The 18,204-nt window shown below is 41.6% G+C and overlaps 1 protein-coding gene across 2 annotated transcripts; it reads left to right on the forward strand.

The window, feature by feature from the left end:
• The first annotated feature begins 640 nt into the window (after positions 1 to 640).
• STK17B (serine/threonine kinase 17b) lies at positions 641 to 15,024 on the forward strand. Of its 2 annotated transcripts, none has more exons than XM_059853403.1 (8): positions 641 to 795; positions 2,868 to 3,029; positions 6,680 to 6,892; positions 8,573 to 8,717; positions 8,981 to 9,107; positions 9,970 to 10,018; positions 11,332 to 11,511; positions 13,338 to 15,024. In XM_059853403.1, exons 2-8 carry the CDS (start codon positions 2,908 to 2,910, stop codon positions 13,618 to 13,620), a joined length of 1,119 nt encoding a protein of 372 aa, XP_059709386.1. In that variant the 5' UTR covers positions 641 to 795; positions 2,868 to 2,907; the 3' UTR covers positions 13,621 to 15,024. The 2 variants fall into 2 exon arrangements, with proteins under 2 accessions (XP_059709386.1, XP_059709385.1); XM_059853402.1 differs by having other exon boundaries at positions 647 to 795; positions 2,871 to 3,029.
• The last annotated feature ends 3,180 nt before the right edge of the window (positions 15,025 to 18,204 follow it).

Here is an 18,204-nt window from a genome sequence, read left to right on the forward strand (position 1 = left end):
GACTGAAAGCGCTCTGTTCCCGGCAGCTCTCGCTGAGAACTGGTTTATGGCTCGCTTTTCAACTGGACTGGGCCGGTGCTGCGGTCTCGGAGCCTTCGCGGCTGCGTCACTGCACAGCGGCGGCGGGGCCCGCTCTGTCCCCGCGGCCCCGGCTCTGTCCCCGCGGCCCCGGCTCTGTCCCCGCGGCTCCGGCTCTGTCCCCGTCACGTCCCGCACCAGGACGGAGCGGAAGCGCTGCGGGCGCGGCTCATGTCCCCGGCTCCCCACCGCGGGGGCTGAACGGGACGGCGTCCTGCACCGGGACCTGCCCGCGCACCTGCCCCGCCGCCTCGGCCGCGCCCCGCTGCTCCAGCGCTCGGGGATGCAGCGGGCACACCGAGGACCTTTCGCTGCGGGGTTTCGCTGCTACAGCAGCGGGACCGGGACGCGCCATCGGTGCCTTGTGGCCCGAAGCGGCGGCTCCGCGCACCCCGCGAGGTGCGGACACGAGGTGCGGACACGAGGGGCAGCCCCGAGCCGCGGCACCCCCGGCTCCCTCAGGGCCGGGGCCGGGCCCGCCGCGCGGGCGGCGGCACCTGCTGCTGGGGGCCGGGCAGCCGGCAGGCGGCGCTGCCCGCCAATCGCCGGCCCTCTGGGCGCCGCGGCTGGGCGCGGATTGGCTGTGCTGCCGGGTGGGCGGGGCCTGGCTCTCGCGCTGCTGGGACAGCCGCTCGCTTCGGCTCGCGCCTTTCAAACGCTGAGAGGCGGCGAGAGAGCGGGAGCGGGGCCGTGAGGGACGGCGGGCGGCGGCCAGCGGTGAGTGTGCCCGGCCGGGGAGAGCGGGGAATGTGCCCGGCCAGGGGGTGAGTGTGCCCGGCCGGGGGGCTGTTGTGCTGTGCTGTGCTGCTTTGCTGGCTGGGGCGCGGTGGAAGCGCCGCGCTGCCTCCCCGGCCGGTGCCGGGTCGCGCCGGCGGCATTGCGGGGGTGCCTGTGAGGGGAGTCGGGGCTGTCCCGCGGGGGCCAGGCCGGGTCCCGCCCGGCCGCTGCCGCCCTCCGTGGTCCTTCGCTGCCAGACATCTTCCCGGCCCGGACCGGGGACTCGACGTCTTTAAAAAGGTCAAAGGAGCTGACTTTTTTCCCGGTAAACTTCCCTAGGTTAGTGGGAAGCCTTTTTCCCCCATAGCTGGTTGAATCTCATTCTCCTGGGTAGATTACGTGTTTCTTTGTGGGTTCCTGCCTGCTGTGGGCATGTGTTGTTCTCTATTCTGGATGATACTGAGCTAAAAAAAGGAGATGTGTGTCTTAGTGGAGAAACAACATCGAGGCAATGTGAGGAAGGAGTTCTCCTTAATAATTGCTCTGTCCGAATGATCATGTACAATGAAAGCTGACGTAATAAGCTCGATAGAGGTAATAAAGTTGATAATGGTAATCTCTCAGTCAGTGAGGCCAGTTATCGAACACAAATGGTTTTCTGCTGAAGTGCAGCAGGAAGAAGACACAGTTTAGGAGTTAAAGTTACCGAAGGAGCACAGCCCTAAGGAGGGTCATGTAAAATTTCAGACATCAAAATCATCCTCTTAAATGGTAAACTGTCATGTAATGGGGGGAGAGGGAATGCTTGCTTCTTACAGAGTGAGTCAACGACTTCTATTAGATTGTATTGTGACTTTTTCATAATTTCTTAAAGAAGCTATTTCCTGCGTATCAGATGATTCTTTGGAGATATTTTTAAACTCTGTAGTTTGTGTCTTTTTCCTGCTTAATTATGTACAATGAGTTGAATCCAAAATAGTTCTCATATGAATGTCCATGTTCCATCCCACCCGGGAATGTGAACAATGCTGGATGGGTACTGGGTTACATTTGGATCATAACTAGTTCGAGTGCTCCCCCAGAAGTGTCTGACAGTGCATTTCTCTCATTTAAACTGCAAGTGTATTTTTGTGAGCTTGCTAACTGTCTCTGAACTGTAATTTGCCTTTTTTTTTTTCACTAATAAAGGTAAACCTGCTCTTTAAGTTAAAGAAGCCATCAATTACTACTTCTGGTATCCTTCAGTAACCTTTTTCTGCCTTGCTTTTGCATTTCCCCTGAAGAGATGCTTCAGGCCTGTAAACGTGAACACCAAACCCCAGTATTTTTATTGGGTTTGGTTTTGTTTTGTTTTTTTTTTTTTTCACTGTAGTAGAAATGCTGTGGGTGGGTGTATCTTCATAATGTGCTGTTCTACTGGTTTATTAAGGTAATTTAATCAGGATTACTACATCATTTGATTCTAAATGATCTGAACTTGCAAAGAGGACCTTGTCCATTCATGCTTCTCTATGTCAATTAACTCAGCCTTAGAAAGGAAACTTGGAGGAGCTATGAGTAACAAATGAGAATATTCCCACTGGGAAAAGAACCCCACTTTGTCCTGTTGTTACCTATTCCTGCTGTGTTGCAGTTAACAAACAGGAGGGAGTTTTGGTAAATTCCCCCAGGAACAGATATCTGTTAAAAGTGTAAACTTAAAGGAAGTGTGGGACTTACCCAGAATCCAGAGAAGAGTTTCAGAAAGATTAAGAAAAGGTACATCTCATTAATAATTAAGTAGCTGTTAGCATTTTTATTAGAACTAAAGCTTATCCCTAGTATCTTATGGATATGCTCCAGGGAGAAAAAAAACCCCAACTTATCTGGAGTGTTTACATTATTCAGTTAGCATGTCTTGATTAGTATTCCTTTCAGGTTTTATTTTTACAGTGATTAAATGTGTTGTTTTCAGGCTGCTACTGAACAAAGTTCTGGCTGTTCAAGTTTTATAGCCCTAAACTAACAATATTTGTCTATTTTCCTGTGCTGTAACTACGAAATTTCCAAAATTCTTAATTGTTTTGCTTCAGCAGGTGGCTGGTATAAGAGAGAGACCTGCTGCTCCTGACCATGTCGAGGAGAAAGCTGGAGAATAAAAGCCTTTCTGGCTTGTTGGCCACATCTCTGCACACACCAATCAAGACAGATAACTTCTACAACTTTTATATGCTTGAATCAAAAGAGCTAGGAAGGTAAGATTATTCCTATTTATTTTATTTGAGCAAGAGGAATTTCTGCTGCAAGAAAATTCTCAATGAATTTTATAATACAATTTGATACATTTCATACAATGAAGCAAACCTTTGTGGTAGTAAATGGAGAATGAAGTTTGCCCTCCTCCTTCCCTGTCCCCTACTTTGCATCACAGTGGGTTCTTTAGGGACCAGGAAAAGGGACAGTGAGGCATAAGCTGCCAGCCTGTTCCATGTCAGACAGATCTGGAGGGTTTTCATAGGCATGTAGATTTGGGATTATCTTCCTTTCCCTGCCACATAGAGTCCTGGGGCATGGCCTAAACAAGAGATGACATAGGGTGATACTGTAAGAAAAAGAATGAGGATTTTGAGTTGGCTGTTCCAGGTGTTGGGGTGAGTTTTCTGAAACCCAGAAAACAAAGACCTTTTCTCTCCCTTCCCAGCCTCAAGCTTCAAACAAGCTGCTGTTTCTGAGCAGGTTTGCAGCCTGCTTCCCTTGCTCTTGTTTGTAACAGTAAAATAGGAAATAAAACAACAAAGCCCCCAAACCCTGGGTGTTTATGACCCTGTTTCACACATACAATGAATGTGTGTTTTGGAATCACTGGGTGAATTCATACCTTGAGAATACTCAGTGAATTGGGTGTAGAGCCATGCAGGCATGATGCTGGGATCATGTTTCCAAGCTCCCTGAAGAGAAGTGTGCCAGGCCAGCCTCACAGCTGTGCCTTGTAGGATCCTTTGCACCTGCAGCTCCTTTTGTCAGCAGAGATGCTCTTCTGCATGTGGTGTGTGAGCTCCTCAGCCTTCATTGTTCTCTTGGGGTTTTTTTTTCTATTTTTCTAGCATGTGCTTTTTATCTGGTACACTTTTATAGAAGTGCACATTGCAGCCCATAACTTTCTTCTTTTCTTAACTTTTGTCAGCTCTGCTTTTGAATTCTAAGCTCTACAGAAGCAGTTTATATGCAGCACCCTCTAAACTCAGGTATTGTTCCAACGCTGGATTCTCAGACTCCACATACTTGTGAGATGATATCTAAAGCAAACAAAAGTGTAGATTTTGTGTGAATTCCAGAACAGAGTTTTTAATTTTTTTTCTCTGCATGCAAAACCAGGCATAACAAAGTAAGTGCCAAAATGCCAAGAAAACTGAAGCAGGACTCTGTTTAACAAACATATTTGTGATTTCTCCTGGCCTAACTACATGTGTATTTTTTTATGTTTTTAAGTGTGTAAATGCTTTTTAAGTGATGTAAAATCCATCTTTTCTTTGTAGCCTCTCTAAATGATTAATATGCTTTAATTTTCACTTGCAGTTTTCTTTTTCCTGTTGAGATTATGTGGTAAATAAGTCTCTTGTTCTCTGCTTAAGCTTCCCAAGCCCCATTTCTTCCTCCCACACCCTTATCTGTTGGGTCCTTTGGTATTTAAGACACTGACTCACGAAGCTGGCAGGTTAGGTTCTCTTTAGTGGGTTAAGTAGTTCTGTCCCTGCTGTGTGCATGGCTTGGCTTCTTTTGAAGTAGTTAAATTTCTGTGGTTTCTGAGCTGAGATACGAAAACATCCTGAAATCAGTTTTTCTTGTAGAGCTGGGCTGTGAGGGGGGATGGTTGCACAGGCCAGGAGTGGGAACTGCTCGGCTTGCGTCAGTGCAGCACTTCCGAGCTGACTTTTCTGTGTTTCTGCAGCAACTTCCACAGCTCTGAAAGACTTTTTTGTCTTATTTTTTGTCTTATTTTTTGCCTTAATTGGCACTCTACTGATGAACAAGTGGAAATTCTTACACCTCAAATCTGGAGGTATCAGTGATCCTTCAGAGTTGTTAAACCCGCAGGAACCAGAAGGAAGATGTGCCAGAACTGCTGGGGAAGATCGTGCTGTTCTCATGAAACTGAACTGGTTCCCCTTTGTTAATTTTAGAGACACTTTGGTGGCTGGCAGGGCTGATGTGATGCTAAAAAGAGAATGTGAGCTGGCAGGAGGAGCGTTTCCAACTTGTGCATATTATGAAATTGAGCTCAGTAACTTCAAATGCTCTGCAATAATAAGCTGGGTTAACAATTGGGAAAGAACGTGGCCATTTCAGGCTTACAAATAATTGCTAAGGTGAAGAGTGTGCTTTTTCTTTCTGTATCAAGAACATCTACAACTAATTGGTGTTGAAATAAAAGATGACAGCCTGTTTTGTTGAATTTTTTTTCAAGTTACAGCAGTATGATTCAAAGTCATCTTTAAATATTTAATAATTTAGGCACGTTTGTGCAGTTATTTGGAAATGAAAATTGATTTTTTGCATGCAATGCTCATCTCTGTTTTGATTAAATACCAAAGTCTAGATTTTTTTTTTAAAAATACTTTTTTTGTAAAGAAATGTTCCTTTTAAGCACTGCGATTTTTGCACCAGAAAAAAGGCAAAGCCTGTAAGGCAATGTGGTATTTTCTACCAAAGCAGCTAATTTAGTTTAAAGAACACAGTTTAGATAGCTCATTCTGAGCTGTTTCATTATGTTTGTCCTTAGTATGCTGTGGTAACAAAAAATACAGGTGGACAGGCTTATTTTGAAGAGATAAATGTAGGTTGTGCACTCTGTACATAGCTTGATACTGTTTTTAGAATTTTACTCAGTTTATTGCAGCCGTTCACGTTGTTTTTTTGTAAAACAAGGTTTCTTTAAATAAATACATTTTTTGTAAATAAGGTTTCTCTTTACAATTTGAAAGCACTTTGCATGTATGCAACCAGGCATTTCTGGGAGTGCAGTATTAGTAACTATACTTTTTTTTTTTCAGGCATTTATAACTTGGCTTAAAAAGCTGCAATTTTTTCCTCCTAACTTTTTCAAAGATCAGCTTGGGGTTTTAACTACAGTATGTGGTTTTCTTCTAAAAACATTTCTTTGCCAAAATATGCTTTTGTTTCCATACCTAAACAGTTGGCTAGGAAGTGAAGTGACACACTTTGTCTAACTGTAATTGAGGAAGAGAATGCTAAGTGGTGGGTGCTTTTCTATTAAGATGTTTTGAAACATTTTGCAGATACCTGGGATTTTTGTTGCAGTACTACATGGTTTGTGGAAGGAAATTCTCTTTATGACCAAATTTTTTTTTCACTGAAAACCTCCTGCCCCACCCATGCATTTAAATGTGCTTTATTTTTCCTGTTCATTCTCTGCATTTCATAGGGGTTTGCTTTTTTTTATTGTCCTGTAGGTGTTTTAGTGAGGTTGAGGGTTTTTTAATATCTTGCCAACCTGTACAGAGCTCTGGGCAGTCTGGTAAGACCTCATGGCCAGCCTTGCTTCAAGCAGGAGGTTTTTAGGGACTTCCAGAAGTCCTCTCCAACCAAATTATTCTGTGACCTGACCATGAGAATGTCCCTGTAACCTGAAACTCTGATTTAATGTTTAGCTAGGCTGTATAAAGGGAATTTTCCTGTGTCTCACCAGAGCTTCATCTAGCTTAGTATCCTTCTACAGTGCCTGCAAGTGAATGTTCAGAAAACAGTGTAAGAGCAGGCCAAGCATGGCGTTTTCCAATACATTTCTTTGTTTGTTTGCAATTATTTGCTGTGTCTTCTTATTTCTAATGTTAATTTATGCACTTTTGATTTCCTGCATCTCAGTGTTTTCCCTTTTATTTCGTAGAGGAAGATGTGCTGTGGTTAGAAAATGTGTAGCTAAATCCACAGGCCAAGAGTATGCAGCTAAATTTTTAAAGAAAAGGAGAAGAGGTCAAGACTGCAAAGCAGAGATTGTGCATGAAATTGCTGTCCTGGAATTAATGAAGTCCAATCCTCGCATAGTTAATCTGCATGAAGTCTATGAAACAGCAAATGAAATCATCTTAGTGTTGGAATAGTAAGTGTGCCTTCATCACATGTTCCATGTTTGTAGGAAAACATCCTTCAATATATTAAGTTTTTGCATGAATGGCCTGAATGCCCAGAAGAATTGCAACAGTACCCTGTATACATGATGCTAATCTTTCATTGTATATACTTTATATTTTTTCCTTTAAGGATATTTCAGGCAGGCTGGCTGGAAACAATATTCTTGGAATACTGTAGAAGGTCCTGAGTGCTTTGATGCAACTTAAATCACCAAAAAAAAAAAAAAAAAAAGGTCACTGATTCCAAGTACACAGATTTCAAAGAGGTTGAGCACATCCATGCCTGTGAACTTCAAGTTAGCACTTAACATTTTTTTGGTGACTGGAGACTTACAGTTACTTTGTTTTGAGGTCCTAAGTTTAGTGGTTTTGCTGTTTTAAAATTGACTTTTGGAACAGTTTGCCAAAAAATGCCCATGTTTTTTACAGATGTTCCCAAAGCTTCTTATTAGCTCTGAAAATAAGTTTAATTTGGGAATTGGATTTGCATTATCTATCATGTTTGTTGTATGTGTAAATTTTGGTGTGGAACGTAAGGAACAAAAATACAGCCTGTGAAATGAATTCCTTCTAAGCTTGAAGTTTCATGTCCAAAGTATTTGAAGTGCTGTTAATGGTGGTCTCTGTACACCATGATATATTCTTTGCAAAATGTGAAGGAATTTTTCTAGATTCTATCTGTAAAAGCTTTTTTTTCCCTTGGAACTAGATGACCCCTAACATATCATTAGATCTGAGGCTTTTTTTTTTTTTTTTGCAAATCCTTTCCTGCAGAGCTTTCAGCTCTTTACCCATGTGGGTGCCCACTGATCCAGACCATAATGTAACTTGAGTACAGCAATGCTGTGGGAGCCAGTGCTGCAAACCTTGTGGGAGTTGAAATCCATGGCATCCTCTGCCCTCCCCCTCATGTCCATGTTGCCATAAGGCCACCTGGGGGGAGGCATTACTGGCACCTCACATAACCTCAGCACGTTTGTGGCTGTGTGCATTCGTTTTGTCCATTATCTGACTCTTCACCAGACTCTCATTTGAGAGAGTTTGGTTAACTTAGCAATGAAGTTTAGGCTCAGTGATCTGGAGTTCTGAGGAAGCCCTTCATGCTTGAGAGAGAGACTTGAGGCACTCGGAGCAGTCTGAGTAATGATCTCAAGCCCAGCCTTAAAGGAGACAGCTGACACTGCAGCCAAGTGTAGGAATAACTCATAAACCACAGGAGCACAGATATTTCCATGCTGCTTTACACTGCTCTGAATTATTTAGGAACTGGTCTCATGGAAGACATTTTAGATTGGACTTGAAAAGAAAGGCTTCTTTGATTAGGGGCTGATGATAGAACTCAGCTTCTGGAAGCTTCTTCCTGCTTGCTTAAAGGGACCAGAGCATTATGAGGTTACCAGTCAAAGTGTTTTTTGCTGTCTCAACTACTGTTTCAGGCTATAAGGAAAGAAAAAGCATCATCACATTTTTCCCCTTTTCTAAGTGTTTATATTAAGTGTTTCAGTGTAAATCTATAAAAAGAAAACTATTCCCAGCCTCTGTGATATTACAGATATATGTTAGATAAATATGTGCTATTAAAAACATTTTTCCTTGCTAAAGTTTCAAAATTTAAACTTAATACATAGGTATTCTTTAATGTGTTTCAGTGCTGCTGGAGGAGAAATATTTGACTTGTGTGTCCCAGATCTGGATGACAGAATTGGTGAAAGGGATATTGTAAGGCTTATAAGGCAAATACTTGAAGGACTTTGCTGCTTGCATGAAAACAATATTGTTCATCTTGATTTAAAGGTGAGGCTGCAGCAGGCTTTGTTTTAGCACTTTATCTTCAATTTATTCTGTTCATCAAAGTAATTTGTTAAATACATTTAAAAGATGAGGAGAAGGAGATTAAATGATATTTAAATGAGATTAAAAGGATAGAGATTAAATATTTTAAAATAACATTTAGCAATAAGTATTTCATAATAGAAGCTGAAGTGTCATTTAGTACATTGGGCTTTTTTTTCCAGATTGTATTTTATTAATTAGGAATGCAATTTTTTCTATTCTAGCCTCAAAATATTTTGCTGAGCAGCATCAATCCCCTTGGTGATGTCAAAATTGTAGATTTTGGGATGTCTCGGAAGCTTGAGAATTCCAATGAACTGCGGCAGATCATGGGAACCACAGAGTATCTTGGTATGGAAGGGCTGCTTCCCAGCCTCTCATGGGCTTTCCAGGAAACAGGAACAGTTCATGGAGCACACTGAGCAACTCACAAGCTGATAAAGAGCATCACAGGACAAGGCAACATGTTAGAGCTGCTCTTTTCAAAGAGTAGTCAACAAATATTTGCACTAAAAAATCCTGAATTATATCCATCAGTGCAGCTCTCAATTTTATACTGTAGTATTTGCTGTGTTGTGGGCTGTTAAATTGTTCTAATTAGAATTGAAATACAACATTAGCATGCACAAAGAAATGTTCTTTGAATTAATGTAACATCTTTAATGTTATTCAATATGATGATATAATGAGATGAAAATATTTGGTGGAAAGGGAAGGATTGCTGTTAACACTTGTCCCTCTCTGAGGGACAAGTTTCCTTCCTCAGTGTTAAGAGCACTTCATTCTGCAGTGAATAACTTGCTACCTAGCCTATGCTAACAGCCACTGATCCCAAAATTGGCTCAGTCATCTTGTGTTGCAGCTTTAACCTGCTGAAGGCTCTATACATTCCCCTTAAAAAGCTGTATAATTCAAAACCTCTTAGGAGAAAAATGTATGTGCATGCATCTGATTAGAACACATCTTGAAACTTGGATAAACTTCAGGCCAGGTACTGCCACCTTGGTGGCAACCAAGCAAACATCCATGTTGAGGCAAATGGAAATAACTTTTTGCCACTTTGTGGCTTGGAAATAATAAATCTAATTATTGAAACTACATGTTGAATCTCATAATAATGGTTGGCAAAAGAATGCCAGAAATGTAATGTATGATTCAAGGTCATTTGAATAAGATATTTATTAAAGCATTTTTCTTTTCCCCATCTCTTTAGCTCCAGAAATCTTGAACTATGATCCTATTACCACAGCTACAGACATGTGGTAGGTTTGATCTTCATTTTACTGGGGTTTGGTGGGACCCCTTAACAATCTAAGGGCCTGATGCAGTTTCATCTGGCTTCCAAGAATCCCCTTCTGTTGGTGGGCTGGCTGGAAGAGGGAGGGGAGGGATGAAGCCCTCAGGACATACAGGAGTTTATGAATCTGTTACGTAGTGGGAAATGCAGGTGGCTTCTGAGCCTGTGGAGGATAGGTGTTGGTTCTGAGGGAATAATAACAGTGGCTGGATAACATACTTTAGGTATTACTTACTCCTGGGTGACATGCTTCAGGTATTAGCTGCTCTAGGACACTTCCCTCCCCACTTTTAAGTTGTTAAATAATTTTTTGTACAAAGTATAAGAAGGATGTAAACTTCCTACTTCTTATTTTTAGGGAAATACCTGCAGAGTGAATCATAAAAAATGACAAGTACCTTGAACTGACCCACAACTTTTTGTGGCATTTTAATTTTATGTGCTATGTTAAAGGCTAGCTTTGAAATGTTTCCTTTAAAACATAAAATCTTCAGCATCTTAAGTAATATTCACTGTTAAGAGTTGCTAGTTGCTCCTTTGAAATCCTCAACTCACAGTAGCAACTAAGTCTGTTCATGAATGTTTTTTAATCACATATTATTTGCCTGCTTTTGTGGGAAGACAGAAGAAAACCCCTATTGATGCTGTGCTCACAATGACAAACCCAGCAGCTGCATGTTTTAATGGGTGCTGAATTCTGATCTATCAGATCACAAAAATGTTATTATGCATCAAGAAACCACCTTAAGATTTATAATAGATTGCATGATCTGTGGTACTCATCTTCATGTTCTTGGGAGAAACATCTCAGCTAGAAGAGATTGTATCACAACTCAGATGTCAAATGTACAGAGAGGTTGGTTAAGTCTTTGCTCTGTTATCCAGAATTGCAATGAAAGATGGATTTTATTTGCATGCAGATTAGCAAGTCTGTCTTTTTTTGCTGCTCTGTTATCCAGAATTGCCACATGTCCCAAGAGTGGGCTGTGTAAAAGTGGTATTTCCTTTTCCTAACAATCTCAGGAGGAACAAAAGGGGCTATTGAAATTAAAGAGTTTTCAAAAATCCCTTCACTGAGATATAGACACACATATCTTTCCTTGTGTGTGTATGTGCAGTCATGTTGGAATTACATAAAATTGAGGTGTAACATGTTCTGAGAGTGGGGTATGCCAGGATTTGCAGCACAGTAAATATGCAGGGTATATTGTTTAGATTCTCCAGCAGGTTTATACATTCTGCTCTCTAGTAGGTTGATACATTGTGTTCTTATGTCAGGAACATCGGTGTCATCTCATACATGCTGCTGACACAAGAATCTCCATTTGTGGGAGCTGATGTTCAAGAAACGTACCTTAATATATCTCAAGTTAACGTGGATTATTCAGAAGAAACATTTTCATCAGTTTCACAGCCTGCAAAAGACTTCATTCAAAAACTTCTCATAAAAAATCCAGAGTAAGTGGCAAACTCCTCCAGGCAAGAATCCTAAATTTGTGGAGCACCTAGAAAAAGTGAATGTTAATTTATGTGCTTAATGTCACCGATAAGATCAGTTGGATATTTCACAATGCATTGGTATTTTCGACTGGATATTTAAAGTGCAGGTTTATGCTTTTCCATAATGTGTGAGAAGAATTTTGAATTCAATGTCTGGCTAAAATTGTCAGGTATTATTTTTATTATTTTTACAGATAATGTTATTAGTGAGGCTTGTTCTTTGAGGGTTTTTGGTTTGAATTCCTTTATATTTTCATTCAGATGACAGATTTTTATCAGATGTTATTAAAGTATGCTCTAGAAAGGTCACATTCTTTTCTATAATTATTGTAGTTTGGAAAGGCAATGCAACCTCATTGCAGTGCTTTCTTGTTTCCTGACTCACTTTTATCTTTTTACTTAAATACCTCTCTTACTATATTTTTATACTTGGCAGTGTTTCACCTTGTTCAGTGTTCTAAAAATTATCTCAATCCAAAGCAAAGACTTGTTTGTTTGTAAGGCACACTCCCTTAACTCTGCATTCTTTGGGAGTTCAGACTCTAATCAAGACCTCGCAAAGAAGCTGAACTTTGAGAAGTGAGCTGGTCAGGTACCATTGATTGCAGTGCTAGATATGGTCACCTGTGGTGAGCCAGTAATCCTTGTCATCTTCAGAGAGCCTCCAGCAGGCAGGAGTGAGCCTGCCTGGCTGTGAGAGGCTCTTGGACAGGAGGAGAGGATGGGAGGTGATTCCTGGGAAGTGGCTGCTCTGAGGCAATAAGGACTCCATACAAAGTCACGTCTAAAGAGTCCTTCCTGTCCTAACTTCTCACATACATGCTTTGTCAGGATCTGAAATGATTCACAAAACCCCACTATCATGAGGGAATCTTGTCTTTTATGTTTGTGGAGCACCTAGAAAAAAGGAATCAGTGATGAAGAACCTGCTTTGATAACTCTTAGTGTGGACCTCTGGGATATTTAACATTCTGTCACAATTACTTCTCATTTTCTCCCAGGCATCTCAAGAGTTTTCATTATATACTCAATAAACTCCCATTCCAACTCTTGATGACTATAGCTCCTTGAATTTTAAGAGGAAAAGTCTGTTCTCAGAGAGTCAACTCTGTAAAGTTACACTTTTCTGACTGAAAAATATCCCTGTGTTCTGATGGCATTAGGGACAAGTAGTGGGCTCTGCTGTTTTGGAGCCAGTTTTCTGGCAAGTTCTGTGGAAGTTAACAATGCAGAACACAATTAAAACTTGCAGTAGCACTGTACTAGGTTATCCAGAGGAGCAGTTTTCTAAGTCTGGTTTGTTTGGTAGGATCTACATTTTGAAAGAGTTTATGCCAGATGAATTGCAAGAGTAAAACACTAGAACATGTCAGAGTTTGTGACATCCCGTTAACTTGGCTTTCCTTGAAAGCATAATGACTGAATAATCATGAGCCTCACTGTTTATGGTCTGTATAAAACATATTACTTTAAAAGTAAAAGCAAGTGCCCATTTATGTGTAGCATGTCGAAAACATTCCAAGGGACCATGTTGAAAACATTCCCAGGGACTGGGTTCCTTGTTCTGATGAAAGCTTACCAGCTTTAGGGTAAAACATCAACTAAATTTAGATGCATGTATCCAATACTTAACTATGTTTTGTGGCAGCTGAGGTAGGGGTGAAAACACACCAATATTGACTCTTCAGTGTCAATTTTGCTCAGGATTTTTAGCATCAGAGCTCTTTTAGTTTTTTAGTATTGGTGGAATTAACTCAAGCACCTTTTCCTTTCCCCCTCCGAAGGGACAGGCCCACTGCAGCAGACTGTCTGTCCCATTCGTGGTTGCAGCAAGGGGAGCTCATGCTCCTGTGCAGCCCTGAAGAGATCTGCTCCTCCTCTCAGCTGCCAGGACACACAGCCAAGTGCTCAGAAGAGTGGAGTGTAAAATCCAGCTGCAGTGGGAGCTGCAGTGACAAGGAGGACAAGGAGAACATCCCAGAGGACAGCAGCACGTTCTCCAAACGCTTCCGATTCGACGACTCGTTGCAGTATCCCCAGGACTTCATGACAGACTTTGTGTGCTAATGTGGAACATAGACTTCTCATGGAATGAATTCAGCATAATCTGTTCCAGTGGTGAAAAAAAGGCTCTGGCTTGCCAATTCGGGCAGCATTGGCATGCTGGAAATGCACTTTGATTCTTTTATGCTGGTGCCTCCTTTTCTATCCATTGCTGGCAGTGGATTTAACTCCTGAGGAATTGGAGTTGTTGCACCCATGAAATGAATTATTTTTTTTAAGAAGATATAATATTTTTGCACTTTTCAAGTTCTAGTCAAAAGATGGTACTAGAGTGAACAAACTGAAACCTGCAAATGAGTTTAAGCATAGCCTTTGTCAAACAGTGGTTGAACACATGCATGCTTTTAGGACTACCTTTTCTTTTAGTAAGAAATTGGGAAGGGGAGCAGGGAAGCTGAATCTTGCTGGTTTACTGGAGTTGCTTGCTAACATTCTCACCACTTGGAATAGAGGCTAAATTTGGTATGTTTTGGGACTAGGATGCATCTCTTGGGGCCATTTGGAAACCTGTTTTACCTCTAGGATCACTAGTAGTTCTGCCTTATGGATCTGGTCTACTTGGGCATTATCATGCATATTCTGTGTGGTTATGCTGTGTTGGATCTCTACAACACTTGGCATAGAAAACAGGTAGATTGTCAGTCCTTGTGCTTATGGTCCTTGGCTTCTTACCATAAATGATATTGGAAGATGAGGTTCCTATGCTGATGTGAATATTTGAGCTTGGTGGTTGGCTTTGATCAAACCTCTGAAATAGTATCATCTACCTGTATTTATTTTTCCTTATCTTAAAAAAAACCTCCAAAACAATCCCTCCCAAAAAACCCCACACAAACAAGCCCCAAAACACAAAGCCTCTAGTTAAAAGAGTAAACTGAGTAAACTGAAAATAACCATTTTTTGCCAGTGAAACAGTGATTAACAGTTTTTCTCTGTGCCCCTCTAATGTAGAAGTGTAACTTGCTATCAATTAGTGTTGCCCATAATTAATCAGCTTCATGCCTGCTCTGAGAAATTGACTGCAGTGTGTTAGTATTTCAAGGCAAACTACCTAATGATTGTTTTAAGCCTTTAAAATTGGTTTGGTTAGTGGTATTTTTTAAAGTTCTGTGCCTTCCACTTTCACTTGTTTCTGGCTCTGAGGTAATAATGCCTGTGTCAAGTTTTGTCTTAAAGCAAATGCCAGTTGTGCCTTAACAGCCTGAAAGTAATACTCCTAAAATAAGCCCCTTCATCATAACAGAGCCTGTGAGCCTTTTTGGGCAGTGAATTTATTAAAACTCTTACAGAGATTTTAAAAGTAAATGCCACTTCAAAATATTTTGAGATTTTCCACTCCTCAAAGCTTAAATTTAATTGTCTTTAAATTGGATTTGTTTTCTGTAATAAAATACCACAATCTGATAATCTTTTGAAGTGTGCCTGTGGATTTGTCAGTAGTTGGGCAGATGGGCATTTTGAAATATGACAGAGATGAACCTGATGAGTGGTAAAAGGTTATGTTTTATCTTTCTTCACACAAGGAAAGAGCAGGTTTTTCCCACACAGATTTCAGTGTAAGTGTCACCAAAATGCATGGGGGGATTCAGGACTGTTTTGGTTTGGGGGGATGCTCATGTTGACAAGTGGAAAGCAGACTGAGGTGTAAGGCATGTAAAGCTTTTCAGCTTCTGTTTGTCAGAAGTTCTCCAAGATTTAATTTCATATGAAATACAGTAACAGGTTTGTTCAGCAGGGACAAAGCTCTGATAGCTGGGTGTGAGTGAGCCACACCAGGTCTCCTCTGTGGATTGATTCTCATGGAGCTTTTTTCAGTGGTACTGGTTGTATATATAATTACAGAATTACTTTGCAGGAGGCAGCTGTTGGATTGTGCTCAGGTACTTTACACCCTTACTTTTCAAAGTCCTTGGCTTTTCCCAGTTGGAGTCTTACCTGAGTTTTGATTGTTTTCCACCATCATGGACTCCAGTCTGAACTGGGTAGGTTAATATCACAAATTATTCTATACCTATGTAGAAGTTAAAGTTCACTTAAGATAAAGAAGAAAATGCCAAAAAGTAGTGTAAATAAAGGTAAAAAAGAATTTTTTAGAAATTGTTGTAATTTAAAATTCTGCCAAAGTATTCCTGAATAGAAATTACAAATATTTTTTAGCATCTGGAAAGTAAAACTGATAGCATATGCCAGCACTTGATGACAAAGCTGTTATTCCTTAAGATTTTTATCACAGTATCTGATGTTTACATTTCTTACTACTTTAGAGCTAACTTATCTTTAAATAATTGAAAAATTGTTTTATCCAAATAATTTAAGTTTTGAAGACTATTTGTATTTCATATGTACTTAAAATATACCTTGAATTGGACTTTGTTTGGATAAGTGCATATTTTAAAATATTGTTGTGCAAATTAACTCCAGTTGAATGTAGATACATGCTTTGTAGGCAACTGTTTGTCTTGTCTGTTTTGCTTCTTCTCATATTACTGGGACTTTCCAAGTGTGAATGAATGCTGAGTAACATTTTGACATGACTGAAGTTATACTTCTATGCAGTTCATGACCTTTTTCTATTTAAAAAAAAAAATAAACTTTGCCATTTTTTCAAAACTTCCATTTTCTTTTTTTTAATTTGCAGAATCAGAGGCTGGTTGAGGTTGGGAGGGACCTCTGCAAGTCCATGCCCTCTGCTCCAGCCATGCCAGCTAGGCCTTGCTGGCCAGAACGATGTCCAGATGGCTTTGGGTTTCCAAGGAAGGACACTCAGTCTCCCTGGGCCAGCTCTGCAGTTCTCAGCCAGCCTCACAGTACCTGTGTGTTCTTGTGCTCAGATGGAAGCTCCCGTGTTCCAGTGTGTGCCATTCCCTCTTGTCCTGTCACTGGGCATCCCTGAGGGAGCCTGGCTCCATCTGCTGTGCACCCCACTTCAGATGATGGTATGTGTTGGTAAGAGTCCCCCTGGGCTTCCTTCTGCCTAAGCAATCCCTGCTGCCTCATCCTTTCCTTGTAAGAGAGGTGCTGCAGTCCCTGAATCCCTCTGTGGCCTTTAGCTGGACTCCCAGCTCTGTGTGTGTGTCACTGCTCCTGTGTGAGGAAAGGGAAGGATCACCTCTGTCCCCCTGCTGGTGCAGCCCATGCCATCAGCCTGCTCTGGGCACACTGCTGGCTCCTGTCCAACTCCAGGAGCCCAGGGCCTTCTCTGCAAAGGGGTGTTTCCAGCTGGATGGCTCCAGGATGTATCAGTGTGCAGGACCTTTCCTCCACAGCCCATTTCTCCAGCCTGCAGAGGTGCCTGTGGATGGCAGCAGGACCTGCAGGTGGATCAGCCACTCCCAGTTTGTGTCACCTGCAGCCCTGCTGAGGGCATGCTCTGCCCATCCTCATTAACCAGGATCTTCTGGGAGCTTGTCAGAGGTCTGGGCAGGCAGTGCCTGCCCCTCTCCCTTCAGCTCCTGGCAGTCATTTCACTGCAGAGGGTTGCTCAAGTCTGACTTCCCCTTGCTGAACTCATGCTGACTACTACCAGTGAATCATGACCTTAGCAGCTCACTTCCTGGAACTGTTTTCCATGTGTCTGGGGTTTATGTAGAAAATGTTGCCGTTCCTATTTGTAATAATCTCGTTATATCTTGCTGTACTTAATGAGGTGATACTTTTTATATTAAATTCTACTGCCCTTTCTGAATGGCTGTGTAAGACAAATGCAATCTTTGTTATACATATTAACTTCCTAAGGCATTAATGGTGCATTTGTTTCATTTTTGAGTAGATGGCTGAAATAAAAAACAACAAACCCCAAAACAAGTGTGCTTTGGAAAGGGAATTGAACTCAAAAGAGGGGGTTACCCAGGCCACCAGGAGTTAGAGTGTTTCTTCCAAAGGCACATTTCATTGACAAAGCTTTTCCATTGTTTGAAATGCACAAATGGGCTTTCTTTTTAGTGAAAGAAACTGTGTGTCCATGTGGCTGCTTTGGTGTTGCAGCATTAAATTCAGAAATTATCTGAATATTTACATTTCTTGCAGTGAGAGTTCTTACCGGGAATGATGTCTATTTTTTAACACATCAGGGAAACAAACTATTCTGTTTAATGGTGGCTTGAGACAACTTGAAATTTCTGCTTTTTCAAAAATATCTTTGAGAAATGCATCACAGTGAGAAGAAATTCCTGACAGTGAGGGCCGTGAGGCACTGGAACAGGTTGTTCAAAAAAGCTGTGGATGCCCCATCCCTAGAAGTGTTCAAGGCCAGGTTAGACAAGGCTCTGAGCAGCCTGATCTAGTGGAAGGTGTCCCTGCCCATGGCAGAGGGTTGGAACTGCATGATCTGCAAGGTCCCTCCCAACCCAAGCCATTAGATGGTAATAACTGACCCTCTTCTTACCAGGACAGCTGTGCTTGTGCTCTTGCAGAGTGAGGCAAGTTGAGTTTGAAAAAATACTTTGTAAAACTGGGGCAGAACACGAGTGTGCTATTACTGTTTGTTTCAGAAACTGCTCATCTTGGGCATTGAGAACCTGGCAGCTGACAGGCTTGAAAATACTGCTTGATCCACTCAGCACTGCAGAAATGAGCAAGATACAGAAT

This window comes from Haemorhous mexicanus, chromosome 8 (genome assembly GCF_027477595.1).
Source record: "Haemorhous mexicanus isolate bHaeMex1 chromosome 8, bHaeMex1.pri, whole genome shotgun sequence".
Lineage (NCBI taxonomy): Eukaryota > Metazoa > Chordata > Aves > Passeriformes > Fringillidae > Haemorhous > Haemorhous mexicanus.

Coding starts and splice junctions, on each gene's coding strand:
- STK17B (XM_059853403.1), top strand. CDS start 2,908: ATGTCGAGGAGAAAGCTGGAGAATAAAAGCCTTTCTGGCTTGTTGGCC. Junction 3,030..6,679: donor GAATCAAAAGAGCTAGGAAG/GTAAGATTATTC, acceptor TTTATTTCGTAG/AGGAAGATGTGCTGTGGTTA. Junction 9,108..9,969: donor GGGAACCACAGAGTATCTTG/GTATGGAAGGGC, acceptor CCATCTCTTTAG/CTCCAGAAATCTTGAACTAT.